General features: G+C 35.1%; 1 protein-coding gene across 10 annotated transcripts in view; it reads right to left on the bottom strand.

The window, feature by feature from the left end:
* The window catches only part of MIPOL1 (mirror-image polydactyly 1), a 320015-nt gene that overhangs the window by 103494 nt on the left and 199403 nt on the right, over positions 1–17118 (bottom strand). For all 10 annotated transcript variants that reach the window (XM_055088396.1, XM_024116474.3, XM_055088395.1 and 7 more), the window contains one exon: positions 7306–7400. In XM_055088396.1, the coding sequence (XP_054944371.1) occupies positions 7306–7400 (95 nt within the window). The remainder of the gene's footprint in view (positions 1–7305; positions 7401–17118) is intronic.

Here is a 17118-nt window from a genome sequence, read left to right as displayed (position 1 = left end):
CCCTCTGTTGCGGCCTCTCCCGTTGCGGAGCACAGGCTCCGGACGCGCAGGCCCAGCGGCCATGGCTCACGGGCCCAGCCGCCCCGCGGCACGTGGGATCCTCCCGAACCGGGGCGCGAACCCGGTTCCCCTGCATTGACAGGCGGACGCGCCACCACTGCGCCACCAGGGAAGCCCCTGCAAGGAAAAATCTAGCAAAATTTGGTTACTAATTAAATTTGTAAAAAGGGACAAATCAAAGATTACCTATGTAGAAGGCAACAGGCATCTGTGGAACTATAATAATAGTGCCAAGAACAAGGGAAACACTTTACTTTTTTGTTTAACAAAATATAAAACTAAATTTTTCTCAAGCTGATAAAAATAATGTTAATAGATGGCAAACTCCAGGATCTATAACTGGCAAGCCCATTCTAACTTTGGACCTTTTGCTAACCACAATGATTAAATGGCAAAATATTTTGCTAAATGTTTTTAAAAGAGAAAGCTGGGCCATTTTATAGAATAAAAAAGAGCACTTGAGAGCTATACATGTTGAATTTTAGTCTTATTCTTATAACTTACTGTTAAAATAAGGCACAGAAAATAGTGAAACTCAGTAATGCAAAAAAAATGTCCGTCTGGATACAAAGTCATAGAAGACATAAAATATTTTGTTAGAAATAGCCTCTGTAGTAATTTAATTGTTGTCTTATATGTCAATAAAGCAAAAACTTTTAGAGTATTTTGATCAATGATACTATTAATATATTTCCTTTGCACAGTACTTTACAGTTTTCAAAATACATTCAACTAAATCATCTCCCTGATTTTCATAATAAGCAGCTCAGATATTATTTGTTCATAGGTGAAGTAACTGACATACAGGTGCAACTCATTGGTATAAGAAGATAGTTCTTGATTCTAAACATCACTAAACAAAAAACTTAATCTGCCTCATATAAAAGGGTTATAAATTTCACAGAATGTTAGAACCAGAGAAAGCCTCAAGTCCAAGTTAAAGAAATTGAAACCTAGAAAGCTTGCAGCTTGCCTACATTAAAAAAAAATCTGATCAATGGGAAAGATGGAAGAATTCAGGTACTCTTTTGTTCTTTTTATTACTGCTTTGGCAGTATGGTACCTTGACACAGCTCCATGATAGTTAGTCCCTATAGAAAATATATATATGACAAAATGTTTATGTCTTTGGGCAGTCCAGTTAGCACAACTGATTAGAACATAGAACTAAGAGGTCAGGATCGAATGTTCAACCCCTCTTGATGAGGGATTTGCATTGATAAGAATGTTGCTTCATGGCTAGAGTTTGCATGCTATCATCACTGCTGATTGTCTAATTGATGTGTAGTTCTGACTAAAAGAACACACAGTTGAATGAAAAACTATCACCATCACACACACTCAAAAAACCCAACCAGTTCCTAGTGACAGTCAGTAATAGTTCTGATTGCTAAGGATAACATATATACAGACAAAAAAATGGACATAAGAAGTAAAAAAGACCCACACTAAATAAAATTTATAAAAAGAATGTAGAAAATAAGCACTTCACCCTCTTTTTGAGTATATTTTACATGGCTTCTATCTTTATGGCTTCTGTGACTTTGAAATGTAGTATATCATGAACCCAGTAAGTAGGATTTATTTTTAGTCCTGTATTCACTATGCCAAACACTTAATTATTCTATTTAATTATTTTTGAAAATACTATTACAATTATAGGAAACATATCACCTTAAAATATGAAGCACACTTCAATATTTTTGGTCTAGAATGCGAAATTTACCATTATCTGAAAGGCATCACAACTTCTCACTTGGAATTACACAAAATATAAAAAAAATTTAAAACATAATCTGCTACTATCACAAGTATATTAAATCCTAGTCTACTGGCACCAAACAACAGGATCTAATTCTTATCTACACAGTTGAATTTATACTTTCTTTAAGCAAAAGGAAATATAAGGAAGCACTATAAAATCAGCAAACATTGAAACTTAGGCTTTCTCTCGATTAGAAAAGAGTTTGTTATTATTATGCCTCCTGAGCTTAGGAATGCAGCACTACAGGTTTAAAGAACAGGAAAAGATCATTACTAAATACAAATCTAACTCTTAAAAGTTTAAGATTCTTCCCTGATGAAACTGTTTAGACTAATGAAGCTGTTGCAAATGAATTCAGCATTCGGCACAAAGGAGGTACTAAGACTTTACTAATAGCACTTTAGTAATATGTAAAATTTATTTTAAAGCTTCACATTGCTATTCCTCTCCTGCTACCCTTTCTGCTTTAATGTGAAAGAGCCATCAGTTATAATGGTAAGTTTAGTATCCCTACCCATTCACCTCACTTGCCTCTGTCTCTAAGTGCGCCAAAGGACACAAAAGGCCAACATTTCCTTTTCTTAGTATTCAAAGTCTTCTAAAACTCAAAGGAAACAGACAGAATAGAGAAACCTCGTAATATCAATATATACTTCCATATTTCTTATTTCCATTCAGGGAAATGGAATGCTTATAATAACAGTAGCTCTTAGCATAACCCAGCAAAAGAAAATGATTTTTGGAAAAAAATTTAAAAAGAATACGGAGTATCACTAATTGGTAGAAGTAAAGGCAAGGTAGAATGAAAGTCATCAGCATATTTTAATCTGCTCCTAACACTAATTAATAACTGATCACACATCCTCTTCTGCTTTGGCTGCTGGAAAGTCTGAGAGCCAGACTTATTCTTGAGGCTTATACTTTCCCTGTTTCATGGTATACATGCAAGCTGACTTACTTCTGGCTCTAGCTTACTGTCCTATTCCTAGATTTTTCTCAGTGTATTTTTTCTTAATCATTGATGAACAACTTTCTTTGACATGACAAAATACATGTATGTATGTATGTATATTTGCATGTAAAACTGATTTGCATAACTGAAAGTGTATTTTTTCTTAAACTTTATTTTAAAAATCCATTATCTATGATGACATACATACAAACATGCAAACACACATGAAAATTACAGAATTAGTCTTGGTTTTCTTCACAATAAATATGGAACTTTTCCCTTGTCCTCTATAACAGAGGAAACTTTGAAGAAACAATGGTAATATCTCTATGAATTTGTTGTGTTTCACGTATGGATTTGTAACCACCATCTATTCAGGTGTGTAAGCAATATTGTTTATTTTCACTTACAGCAGAATTTGAGATTCCAGGAAATTTAAGCTTTGTTGTTTTTTTTGGGTAATTGCCTCTCCCTTCCTAGGATTCTACATCCCAGGGATCTTACTCCTGTTCCATTTAAAATAAATCTCTGTATATCCTCACAGAATGTTCTCTATACCTTAAAAAAAAAAGGAACTGTTAATTGTGAGCTTAAATTTATTAACATTCACAGCTATTCTTATCTCCTTCGCTCCTGTCTATAAGCACAAGGTGACCATCTTCCCGTTCAAGGCAAACCCTTCTGCAGATTCTCAATTCCATCTCTTTCTAAATTTGGGGGAATTCTGTTCTCTCTGTTGGCTCCTTCCTATGATCCATGAACATGCTCAAGTGTCTGCCATTTTTCAAAATCAAAAAACAAAATCCTTAACCCACATTCCTTTCTTCTCAACTATCATTAACATCTTTCTTATTCAAGTTTATTCAAGGATCACTTTATAGTCCAAATTTCTATGCTTCTTTCCCTCAAATCACTCTTGAACTTACAAAAAACTGGCTTCTATACCTAATACTCTACTAAAACTACTCTTGTAGAGGTCACTAATGACCACCTAATTTCAAACAAAAAGGATACTTTCTGCCCCTATCTTACTTAACCATTCAGAAACATCTGACTTTTTAAAAAAAAATCTCCATCCTTGGCTTCAGTGATATCATAGTTTTTGATTCTACTCTTACCTCACTGACTTCTTGTTGTGAAAATACGTTTATCTTAACATTAGTTGAGCACTAACAACAAGCCAAATACTGTGCTAAGAGCTGTACATACTTAAAATAACTCTGTAAGACAGGTACTATAATTTTCATTTTACAAAAAAGAAATGGTCTTGGAGAGGTTCATTTATATAAGGTCACGCAAGGCAGGGCTGCCAACTGCAAATCCCTGTAGCTTAATGACATCATTAGCAGATTTAAAAAAAAAAAGTAGCAGTGAGAGGGGTCCTTGTGAAGTTTATCTTTGAGCCAATAATAGTTAACTCTTTATTTAGAAGAGGTTATTTAGCTCTGTTAGATTCATGTAGATTAAAAAAAGTCTTTGAAAGATAACTATTTAAGCTTCATAATTTTCAAAAATCTTTCAATAATCTTCTGCAATTCAGCAAAGAGAAGGAGCATCAGGAACTGGTATCAAGGTTTGTTTTTCAGTAAAAGTAATGTCAAGTTTTGCAAGGTTATCGCATTGCTCTCAGCATTCTCAGACACTCATTTTAACAACAGAGCACCTGCTGTCCTATCTCACAAGGACAGCATGAGAGGTTTCCATAAAAACTCTCCGGGCTTCCCTGGTGGCGCAGTGGTTGAGAGTCCGCCTGCCGATGCAGGGGACATGGGTTCGTGCCCCGGTCCGGGAAGACCCCACATGCCGCGGAGCGGCTGGGCCCGTGAGCCATGGCTGCTGAGCCTGCGCGTCCAGAGCCTGTGCTCTGCAACGGGAGAGGCCACACGGTGAGAGGCCCGCGTACCGCAAAAAAATAAAACAAAAAAAACCCCTCTCCCTATCAATGGGGTGAAACTACTATATACCATACTGCAATATCCAAGGTCTGGGCACAAATCACACATTATTCAAAAGTCTTAATAAAGGGTTTAATAAATGCTTCTATTATTCTACCAAGAAGCAACCCTAATTTAATGCAGCTAACTGAAGTGTGAATGTAAAATGGCAGCCTTCAAACTTGGCTGCACATGGGAATTTCTAAGGAGCTTGAAACACACTGATAGCTGAGTCTTACCCCAAGAGATTCTGAAGTAATTGGCCTGGGATGGGATGGGGATCAGGATTTTTAGAGGCTCCTCAAGTGATTCTAATGCACAGTTACAGTTGAGAATTCACTGGTGTAAAATACAGAGGAAAGGCTGTTACATTTACTCTCTTAAAAAAAAAAAAAAAGGATGGGATGTCTTCAACTGCTATCAGGGTCTGCTTAACTACGTGCCTACTGATTCTAACTGCAAGCAAATGATTCCCCACAGGCAGTCATCAAACAAACATACTTGGTATTTGATAACCGTATTAGTTTCCTAGGACTGCTGTGACAAAGTACCCAAACTAGGGGGCTTAAAACAACAGAAATTTATTGTCTCACAGTTCTGGAGGCTACAAGTCCAAAATGAAGGTTTCTGCTGGATTGTGTCCTCTTTGACAGCTGTAAGGGAGAATCCTTCCATGCCTCTTCCAGCTTTTGGTGTTTGCTGCCAATCCTTGGTATTCATGTGCCTGTAGATGCATCACTCCAGGCACAAGGCTGTCTTTGCCCTGGGTCTTCATATAGTCTTCCCTCTATGCTTGTGGCTCTGTGTCCAAATTTCTACTTTCTATAAAAACTTCAGTCATACTGGGTTAAAGCCCATGCTAATGACCTCATTTTAACTTGATTAGCTCTGTAAAGACCCTATTTCCAAATAAGATCACATTCTGAGGTACTAGGGGTTAAGACTTCAATATATTTTTTTGAGGGACACAATTCAACCCGTAACAATAACCAATTACTGTATATGTCAATAACATTGCTCCAAAACATGGGTTCTTCACATGAGGGTGGGAAAAAACTTTCATCTTTATTTTTCACTCTCATGTAAATACAGTATTTCCTACAATTATGAACACAGGCAACAAACTATAGTAGTATTATTAGTGGCTCTTGAGAGTTTGTGCCATAGAAACCACTGGTATTTTCATGTCACATTTCAGTGTTTGCAGTTATCCTCAAAATACCATTTACAGTCATCACTACTTTGAAATTACAGTTTTTAATAGACTTGCTGTTAGATCTAGTTAATTATTAATATATTAATAATGTATTAATAATGGCACATGTATTTTATTTCAGTAAAACTGATTTTGATTTAATTACATCTTATGCACTTATATTTTAAGAGGGGGACCAAATTTTAAAAAAATCTTTCAATAACCTACAGCCCCAGTTAGTGAATTCTTACATTTCGGACGAGGTTTTTAAAATCTTCGTGAGTATTAAAAATATGCAGGGCATTGTACATCACTTTTCAAACGTTTTTTTTTTGCGGTACACGGGCCTCTCACTGTTGTGGCCTCTCCCGTTGCGGAGCACAGGCTCCGGACGCGCAGGCTCAGCCGCTCCACGGCATGTGGGATCTTCCCGGACCAGGGCACGAACCCGTGTCCCTTGCATCGGCAGGAGGACTCTCAACCACTGTGCCACCAGGGAAGCCCTCAAATCTTTTTTTTTTTTTTTTTAAACTATGATCCACTGTGAGAATATATATTTTAAATATAGCCCAAGACACAATCTTATTTCTCTCTCACACAACACAAAACTGAAACAAAAATATCACAAAACAATATTTACCCTTTCTGCACTCTGACATTTTCTATTCTATTTCTTTTCATTAAAAAATGCCAGTGTGACCTACTGAATTAATTTCACAACAACTCTTGGAGCATAAATTAAATAAGTCTTAAAAATCCTTTAGTGGCCTTCCTTTAGAAACTTCTCATACTATGATAGGTGAAAGGCTATTATTAACTGCTTTTTTTTTTTTTTTTTTTTTTTTTTGTGGTATGCGGGCCTCTCACTGTTGTGGCCTCTCCCGTTGCGGAGCACAGGCTCCGGACGCGCAGGCTCAGATGCCATGGCTCACGGGTCCAGCCGCTCCGCGGCATGTGGGATCTTCCCAGACCGGGGCACAAACCCGTGTCCCCTGCATCGGTAGGCGGATTCTCAACCACTGCGCCACCAGGGAAGCCCTATTAACTGCTTTTCATGTACTATTTAAAAAATGTATGCCATCGTTTTAGAGGTGCCATTTAGGTGAGCAAATTGTTCAAGAGCTAAGCAGCTTCCGTTTAGACAACTAGTTAAGAGTTACGTAAATTTTATAATTTCCATTTTATAATGGGAGTCTAAACTTATACTTTACCAAATGCAGGAAGGAAAAAAGGTACAATAATTAATATTTTATGCCTGAATCATTTTGAAACTACAAAAATGTCTTAAGTGAATAATGTTTAATTTCATTGAGGTATTCCCTCATTCACCACTATAAAATTAGGTAGAAACATTCCCCAAACTAACATTTATTTATGCCTAGGATAAAAAGAATTTTACCTGTAGTAAACTCGAAGTGTCTGGATTTCTTCTTCCAGTTTTTTGTATTGTTGAACTGCAGTTTCTCTGGCTTGTTGCATAGCTAACAACTTTGCCTGCAATTAACATTTTAAGAAACTTAATATTAGTTTGGTACATTAAAATACAGTACTATAGTATGAATAGAAGTCTTTAATTTCTGGGAGTTTAAAACCTATCATATTTTTAGTAATGGTTCATAATTTCCCACAAAATAATCCAATTATATTAATAACAGAAATACTAAAGATATGAACATATTAAATTTACCAACTTTGCTCATTACTAAACTTCAACCTTATTCATCTGTATCATCAGATATATGCCTTTCTGCAATGTTTAACTTTATACACAGAATGCAGAAAGTGGAACGTGGGTTCAGAGCATTATCTAGAGATAAGCGCAGTGGGTGTTTCACATATAAATTTTATGTGGCTCCACTGCCTGATTGCTAGATTTTCTTTTAACTTTATTAATAGAAACTCAGAAAATTCTAAATATGTTAAGCCATCTTTGATATTTAACATGAAAAAAAATACACAAGACTACAACCTGATTCTTACAGATATAATTTAACCTCTTTAATTCCTTTTCTGCAGAAAAAAAAAAATCTCTAAAGGGAGAATGGCAGAAATCTTGAATGTTAGAAATATTTTATTCAAGGGATGTTATTGTTCGTCTCTGCCTATAATACCCAAATTTTAAAGAGTCTTAATCAGTTTTTTAATAGGGTTAAAACTAGTAATTTTAAAAGAATTGCTGCCTTCCAACCATCATTCCCACTGAATTTCAGGCATAGTCAAAAAGAGTTATCAACCCAACTTTTAAAGTATGGTACTGGTAAGTCAGATTTCAGTTTTGTTTATTCAAAATTTAATTTCCATGAACAGGCTATCTTTCACTTTAAATGGTGTTTGATAGATAACACAAAGCAAACTGGTATCACATAGCTCACAAACTACACTAATTGTAATAATTAAAAAGTAATCAAAAGTTGGAGGCAGAAATTCACTAATTTTGCTGAAATATGACTTCACTGAAATTATTTTCTTGCATAAGAATGAAGTCACAAGACAAATTGTGAAATCTGATCGTAGGAAAATTAATGAGTGTAATATAAATGAACATTAGACAATGCCACTTTTCTATTTTAATAATGCAGAATTATAAAAGCATGCAGCAGTTTAGATCTTTGTATATAAAATTAGGCGCTAAATTAATTAATTAGTTCTCTATCTGGGCTAACAAATTCTAACAAAGAGTTACTTTTTAATTAAATTTAAGATGTTTGAGTGCTTGCTTCAACATGTCACATTCTAGAATTACAGATGAAACATTCTCAAAAATTATTTAAAAAGCATGTAAAGCTGGTTCTTGACGCCAATAATTAACAGCTTTGCCAGTTTTCAGTATACTATGTGATTGAAATGGTAACTTGGAAGACCAGGTACCCAATGTGACTAATAACAAATCAAAAAGAATTGTCCAAAAAAGGATATATCACATTCAACTTACAAAACATCAGACATCTTGTTGCATGTAATTTAATAAATATCATATATTTGACAGGTAATTGTGAATTTGCTAAATAAATATGTGACAAGGTTAAATACCTTAGATGATTATTTTGAAGATTTTGTATATGGTACTTCTGCAAAAAGCAAACCTAACCCCCCCGCAAAAGCCCAAACCAAGAAACAAAACCAACAATGTTCTAGCAGGAAAAAGTCATAACGAAGATTCTGCCTACGAAATTCCTGCAATGAAAATGAGATCGTGAGAACTGTAAATTCCCGTGCTTTGGTAATAATGAATATTTCACTTCTCTTCCTATATTTAGTTGGCTACGAAGATTTGGCGTTGCTTCACAGCAATCCACTTAATTTATTAATTCCAAATGCCTAATCTTGTATCTAGGCCCTGGTGACTATGTTCAAAGTTATTATAAACTTTCTGGCGTTACAAGCTCCTTCCGCTACTTTATCAGATACACGCTTACCTGGTCAACTTTGCCACAGTGATCCTGTTCAGTCTTGGTGGCTAGGATGAACTTCCTTCCCCACTACCTCAGGTATATCTGATCTAGATCGTTCAAACAGAGTAGTCCATCCCGCTAGGCCCAGAAGAAAACTGAATCTTGATGAGGTCATTTGTATCCTGGATCCCGGTATACCAGACAGATCTAGATCCATTTCTTGGACTTCCTGGGTACATAAATCTTTTTTTTTTTTTTTTTTGGCTTAGGCTAGTTTGAGTTGGATTTATGGTATATGCAACGTAAGAAAATTTAACTAACTTAAATGTGCCACTTACGTCTACTGCATTTCCTAATTTCATTATTAATATCATATAATTCCATCACATTACAAGTCAAAAATACATTTCATCTCAAAAACAAAAAATTAGCAAACAACATACTTTTCCTGTTTCTCTGTCATCATATTTCCCATATTTCTGGTAATTACTTGTAAATCTCCCACCCCCAATCTTCAGTACTACTAATCTCCTTCTGAAATTTCCAGTTACCTGTTTGTTGTATATCCTTCCAGAAATAGCCTATACACATACAAGCATATATGTATATTTGCAACTAAATACATCTATTTACAATATTGATGGTACTCTTTACACACTGTTAAAGACCTTGTTTTAAATTTAAAAGAATTTTTGTTATTTTGCTTCCTATTAAAAAAGAAATCCTCCACCCCAACCCATGTGTTGCACTCACTAGCTACATTCCCTTCCTTCCCTCCAACCCCCAAAGTGAAATATTTCCATGATTTTGGGTTCATCATTTTCAAGAATATTTTATACGTTTACTATGTACTTATGTACTTACAGATAATATATCTGATTGTTTACATGTTTCTAAACTTTATATAAATGATACTCTACACATTCGCAGACAATTGCTTTTTTGGACAGCATTATGCTTTTGACTTATTTGTATTAATACGTGTATCTATTCTGATTATAGTTACCTTCACACGTTGTGAACATGTGCAGTACATTGGGATTACAGATATATTTGGACTTATTTTTACATGTTTTTCATATTTGGTATCCTTTTCCTTTGTTTCTTTTTTCCTCTTCTTATACTGGATTAAAATATCTATATTCCCCTTTTTACTTACTATTTGGAATCTTTATATTTATATTCTACCTTGACATTTTGGATAAACATACTTAAAAATATATTTTTGAGCAAAGCCTACAGTGAGTCAGAATTTCTATATACTGTTAGCCCTCTGTATCTGTGGGTTCCACATCCACAGTTACTTGATGGCCAACTAAGGGACCTAAACATCCGCAGATTTTGGTATCTGTGGGGGTCCTAGAACCAATGCCCTCCAGAAAACAAGGGATGACCGTATGGACAACTGTATGCTAAACATTTTACACAAGTATAGCACTTTTTAAACTTGAATTTTTAGGCAAAAATTTTATTGAAGCAAAACATGAATCACATATGTAAGTATACACATGGATGAATTTTTTTAGGCAGGCTTACTGAGTTATAATTTAGACAAAGTAAAAATTCACCCATTTTTGATGTACGGTTGTGTAAATTTTGAAAAATGTATAGAGTCATATAATAACAATCACAGTCAAGATACAGAATATTTTCACTACCCCAAAATGTTCCTTCATGCAACACTGCAGTCAATGTCCTTCCTTTACACGCAGCCCCTGGCAACCACTGATGTGATTTTCACCCCTACAGATTTCCATTTTCTAGAACGCCATATAAATACATACAGTAGGCAGCCTTCTGAATTTGGCTTCTTTTACTTAATGCTTTTAACATTCATTCATATTATTACATGTATCTGTAGTTCATTCCTTTATATCACTGAGCAATATTCCATTGCATGGATGTACAACAATGTGTATATTCATTCACCAGGTGATGAATATTTGGATTGTTTCCACCTTTTGGCAGTTTTAATAAAGCTGCCATAAACATCTGCATATTGATCATTTTGTGGAAATATGCTTTCATTTCTCTTACTTACATAAACACCAAGGACTGGAATTGCTGGGTCCCATGATAATTGTGTGTGTTTATATACTTTAAAAGTTATATACTCTATTAAGTTACATACATTATAAAGAAACTGCCAAATGTGCTGCCTGAATTGATAAAACTTAAAAACATCTGTGCTTCAGCAGGGAAACCATAAACAAAATGAAAAGACAACCTACGGAATGGGAGAAAATATTTGCAAATGATGCAACCGACAAGGGATTAATTTCCAAAATATACAAACAGTTCATACAACTCAGGAACAAAAAAGAACAAACAATCCAGTCGAAAAATGGGCAGAAAAACTAAATACGCATTTCTCCAAAGAAGACATACAGATGGCCAACAGGCACATGAAAAGATGCTCAACATTGCTGATTATTAGAGAAATGCAAATCAAAACTGCAATGAGATACCACCTCACAACAGTCAGAATGGCCATCGTTAAAAAGTCTACAAATAACAAATGCTGGAGGGGGTGTGGAAAAAAGGGAATCCTCTTAGACTGTTGGTGGGAATGTATTTTGGTGCAGCCACTATGGACAACAATACGAAGTTCCTCTAAAAACTAAAAATAGAGTTGCCATATGATCCCGTAATTACACTCCTGGGCATATACCGAGACAAAACTATAATTCAAAAAGATACATGCACCCCTATGTTCATAGTAGCACTATTCACAATAGCCAAGACATGGAAACTACCTAAATGTCCACTGACGATGAATGGGTAAAGAAGATACATATATACAATGGAATACTACTCAGTCATAAAAAAGAATGAAATAATGCCATTTTAGCATCATGGATGGAGCTAGAGCTTATCATACTAAGTGAAGTAACTCAGAAAGAGAAAGACAAATACCATATGATATCATTTACATGTGGAATCTAAAATATGACACAAATGAACTTATCTGTGTGACAGAAACAGACTCACAGACATAGAGAACAGACTTGTGGTTGCCAAGGGGGAGATGGGTGGCAGAGGGATGGAGTGGGAGTTTGGGGTGAGCAGATGCAAACTACTATATATACAATGGATAAATAACAAGGTCTTACTGTATAGCATAGGGAACTATTTTCAAAGTCCTGTGATAAATCATAATGGAAAAGAATATAAAAAAGAATGTATATATACATATGTATAACTGAATCATTTTGCTGTACAGCAGAAATTAACACAACATTGTAAATCAACTATACTTCAATAAAAAACAAAACAAGGGCTTCTGTGGTGGTGCAATGGTTAAGAATCTGCCTGCCAATGCAGGGGACACGGGTTCGAGCCCTGGTCCGGGAAGATCCCACATGCCGTGGAGCAACTAAGCCCATGCGCCACAACTACTGAGCCTGCGCTCTAGAGCCCATGAGTCACAACTACTGAGCCTGCCGTGTGCCACAGCTACTGAAGCCCGTGTGCCTAAAGCCTGTGCTCCACAATAAGAGAAGCCACCGCAATGAGAAGCCCCCGCTTGCCACAACTAGAGAAGGCCCACGTGCAGCAACGAAGACCCAATGCAGCCAAAAATAAATAAATAAATTTATAAAAAACAAAACAAAACAAAATCCAATTGTGGTTAACTATCAATACAATAGCAATGCCATTTGTTGAATGCCTTCTATGGGTTGGACATTGTACCAAGTACTTGAAATCCATTACTATAGTCTATCCTCACAATCAATCTATGAGATAGCTCCTAGTATCCCTATTTTACAGGTGATAAAACAGAGGTTCATGAACATTAAGCGACTTGTAAATATAACAAAGCTAGTGACTGACAGAACTCAAATACATATTCAAGCTTATTTAGTCCAAAATACATATTTCTCCCTTATATTTCAATATACAGCATTCTGGGATGTGTGAGTGTATGTGTGTGTGTTGTACCTTTTCTCTTTTTTTATTTCCAGTTTTATTAAGATATAATTGACATACAACATTGTATTAATTTTAGGTGTACAACATAATGATTTGGTGTATATACATACTGCAAAATAAATACCACAATAAGTTTAGTTAACATCCGTCACCTCACATGATTACAAATATTTTTTCTTGTGATGAAAAGTTTTAAGATTTACTTTTGTAGTAACTTTCAAATATATGATTCAGTATTGTTACTCTGCTGTATATTATCACTTCTCCAGAACTTATTTACCTTAAATGACTGAAAAAAAATGTTGGTTAACTAATGTTAGGTTAACCTTATAATTAAGTAGCTCATTATTCCTAAACTATATCTTCAGCAATGCCATCTAAATAGGACAACCAATCGTACTACTACTGGATTAGAAATGAACTACATGGTTTCCTTAGAATTTTACCTAATAATGTAGAATGACAAAGAAAAGACTACACTATTCACATCACTGAACACTATTTGTTATGGATATTGTGGAGAAACCACTTTTATCTTACTTTAAAATCTTGTTATGTTTGTTTTTGAATGTGTTTCTAATAGTAATAGTCTGATACAGTTAAGCCTTCCTTTGGAAATTGCAAGTACCATTAACAGAAATCTGTTTTTATCATTTGATCTTTTTTTTTAACATCTTTATTGGAGTGTAATTGCTTTACAATGGTGTGTTAGTTTCTGCTTTATAACAAAGTGAATCAGCTATACATATACATATATCCCCATATCTCCTCCCTCTTGCGTCTCCCTCCCACCCGTCCCTATACCACCCCTCTTAGGTGGTCACAAAGCACCCAGCTGATATCCTGGTGCTACGCAACTGCTTCCCACTAGCTATGTATTTTACATTTGGTAGTATATATAAGTCCATAGGCATCTGATCTTATGTGTGATATCTGCTAAATAAAGAAACATACAGCACAAATTAAATCATGGAATCAAATAATGTTAGACCTGAAAAGGATCTCAGAGGTAATACAGTCCCCTACTTTTTTTAGGTGAGGAAATTGTTGCTAATACAACACGTTTAGGGAAACATTTGGAAATTGTTCAAAGTTTCATAGCTGGTTAGAAGGAAAGTTGGAACTAGAATACAACTATCTGGAAAATATTGCTTATTATTAACATGCAATTAACATGTATTAATTGTTTTAATAGAAGTGTTTTACAAAGTAACCACAAGTAAATAGACTGTGCTACATTATTAAACACATCTGTAACATACCTTATTAGATGTTTTCAAACAATATGTCTAATTACACAATTGCTCAAACAATGACTATAGTCATTCTAGTATTTGACTTTTGAACCTCAGAAGCATGTTAAGAACCTAGTAAAGAAACACTGCAAAAGGATATCTGAAAATATTAGAAGCTACTATATCAGAAAGATACAAATTACTGATTTCAATTATATTTCCCCTTCATAGGAAGACTGGGATTGTCTACCACAGTATATTACTACAGTGTATTGCTCTTCAAAGGTTATTCCTCAGAGGCTGTTATGTTTTGTCCTCATGTCATGTCTCTCAGACCAAGGATGATCAGGTACTAGACTTAAAAGCAGTCATATATGCACTGTCTAGTGATCTATCATCTGACATGAGAGAGGAAAGAAATGCAAGCAGAAATAAAAACATTCACAGGCAGACAATGGTCTATAAGCAGTGAGCAGAAACCATGAAACAGAGAAAAGGAGGGTAGAGAGAAGTATGCAAGAAAGAGAGCACAGCACAGTGATTAAGAACAAACTTGGGTTTGACTTCCAGCAATTAGTTCTTTGAATTATTCTATGAATAACTGAACAGGTTAGAGCCACTGAACATCAATTTTCTCTTTGATAAAATGGGGGTGATAATCATCATGTCTCAGGATGATTATACAATGATAAAATGAGATAACTTACCATACTGTATAGCCATATCAAAGTGAACAAATATATAAGCTGTACAATAGACATGACTGAAACTTTGATGTGAAATTATTGTGGAAATAACTTTATGTCAGTAAGGAATAGCATTTTATCAAGTAACAGGTCAATAAGGTGAGAAGGAATTGGGCTTAAAGTGTAAGTTCAAGCCATGTGGTCATCTAAAGCATGGTTGTTAAGGACTATGATCATAATAAATATTATAGACTTGTGAGCCATAAAGATTCTATTGTAACTACTCAATTATTGTTGTAAAGTGAAAGCAGCCTAGACAATATGTAAATGAACAAGCATGGCTGTATTCCAAAAAAACTTTATTTATAAAAACAGGCAGCGGGTCCAGAGGCCATAGTCTGCCGACTATGTATCTAGAGTGCCAGAGACTACAGGTTTACATAGAGCCTGCTGAACATCTGTTGGTCTTTATAAGCTTTTGGTTAATGATGTCAGATACATAGGGAAATGAAGAAATATTTGATTTGTCTAGATGAACATGTTTCTGGGGGCGATGAAACAAAATACCTGAAATTCACACTGTTCTAGAACAGGTTTGCCAGGGCACCTAATGATAGGAAGGAAAAAAAGGAGTTAATAGTGGTTGTATGGCAACCACGTGCTTGCATGGTAACACTGCATTGTGACAGGAAACCATCTTGTCAGTGAGCCATGATTTCACCTATTGTATATAAAGCAAAATAAATGAATTTTAAAACCTTGCAGCTTTAAATTCTATTTTCCCTGATATTAATAGAGTTTCAACAGCATTCTTTTTGTGCTTGCATGGCATATCTTTTTTATATCCTGTTAACGTCAATCTTCTTTACATGCCTAGGTTTAGACGTGACTACTGTAAACAGCATAAAGGCAGACCTCAGAGATATTGTGAGTTTGGTTCCAGACCACCACAATAAAGTGAATATTGCAATAAACAAAGTGACATGAATTTTCTGGTTTCCCAGTGCATATAAATGTTATGTTTATACTATACTGTAGTCTATTAAGTGTGTAATAGCATTATGTCTAAAAAAATGTGCATACCTTAATTAAAAAATGCTTTATTGCTAAAAAATGCTAACCATCATCTGAGCCTTCAGTGAGTCGTAATCCTTTTGCAATAGTAACATCATAGATCCCTGATCACAGATAACCATAACAAATATAATGAAAAAGTCTGAAATAGTGAGAATTATTAAAATGTGACACACAGTGAACAAATGCTGTTGGAAAAATGGTGCTGATAGACTTGCTTGACAAAGTGCTACCACAAACTTCCAATTTGTAAAAAACTCAGTATCTGTGAAGTGCAATAAAGCAAGGTGCAATAAAATGAGGTTTGCCTGTATTTTTTTCCAGTCTAAAAATCTTTGTCTTTTAACTGGGACATTTGATCGTTTTACATTTAATGTAATTACCTCTAGATTTGGGCTTAAGTATACATTCTTACTTTATGCTATCTATTTGTCCTGCTAGTTCTGTTACTTTTTTGTTTTAAAATTACCTTTTCTTGTTATATTTCGTGTTCTTTATTATCACATTTCCTCTTCTTTATTTGAACATAACACTTTCTTCACATTCTTTTAACAGTTATCCCAGAAATTACAAGACTCAAGTTGACTTATCATAAATCTAATAGTAATACTCCTGCACAATGGGAGGACCTAAAATCCTTTAACTCTATTTACTTTCCTACCAATTTATTTGTTACTGTTCTTTAAATGGATTATAATTCATCTTATTTAGGTTTGAACCCCAAAGGACATTATTAATATTATTTTCTTGAGTCCATGTGCATTTATACTTGTCACTTTTTTTGTGTTTCATTCCTTCCTGGTTGGAAGGTTCCTTATGGCAGCCGTCCTCAACCTTTTTGGCACCAGGGACTGGTTTCGTGGAAGACAATTTTTCCAAGGGCTGGGGGGTG

This window comes from Physeter macrocephalus, chromosome 11 (assembly GCF_002837175.3).
Source record: "Physeter macrocephalus isolate SW-GA chromosome 11, ASM283717v5, whole genome shotgun sequence".
Lineage (NCBI taxonomy): Eukaryota > Metazoa > Chordata > Mammalia > Artiodactyla > Physeteridae > Physeter > Physeter macrocephalus.
The sequence above is the reverse complement of the archived record's forward strand: the minus strand, read 5'-3'. Positions and strand labels throughout refer to the sequence as shown.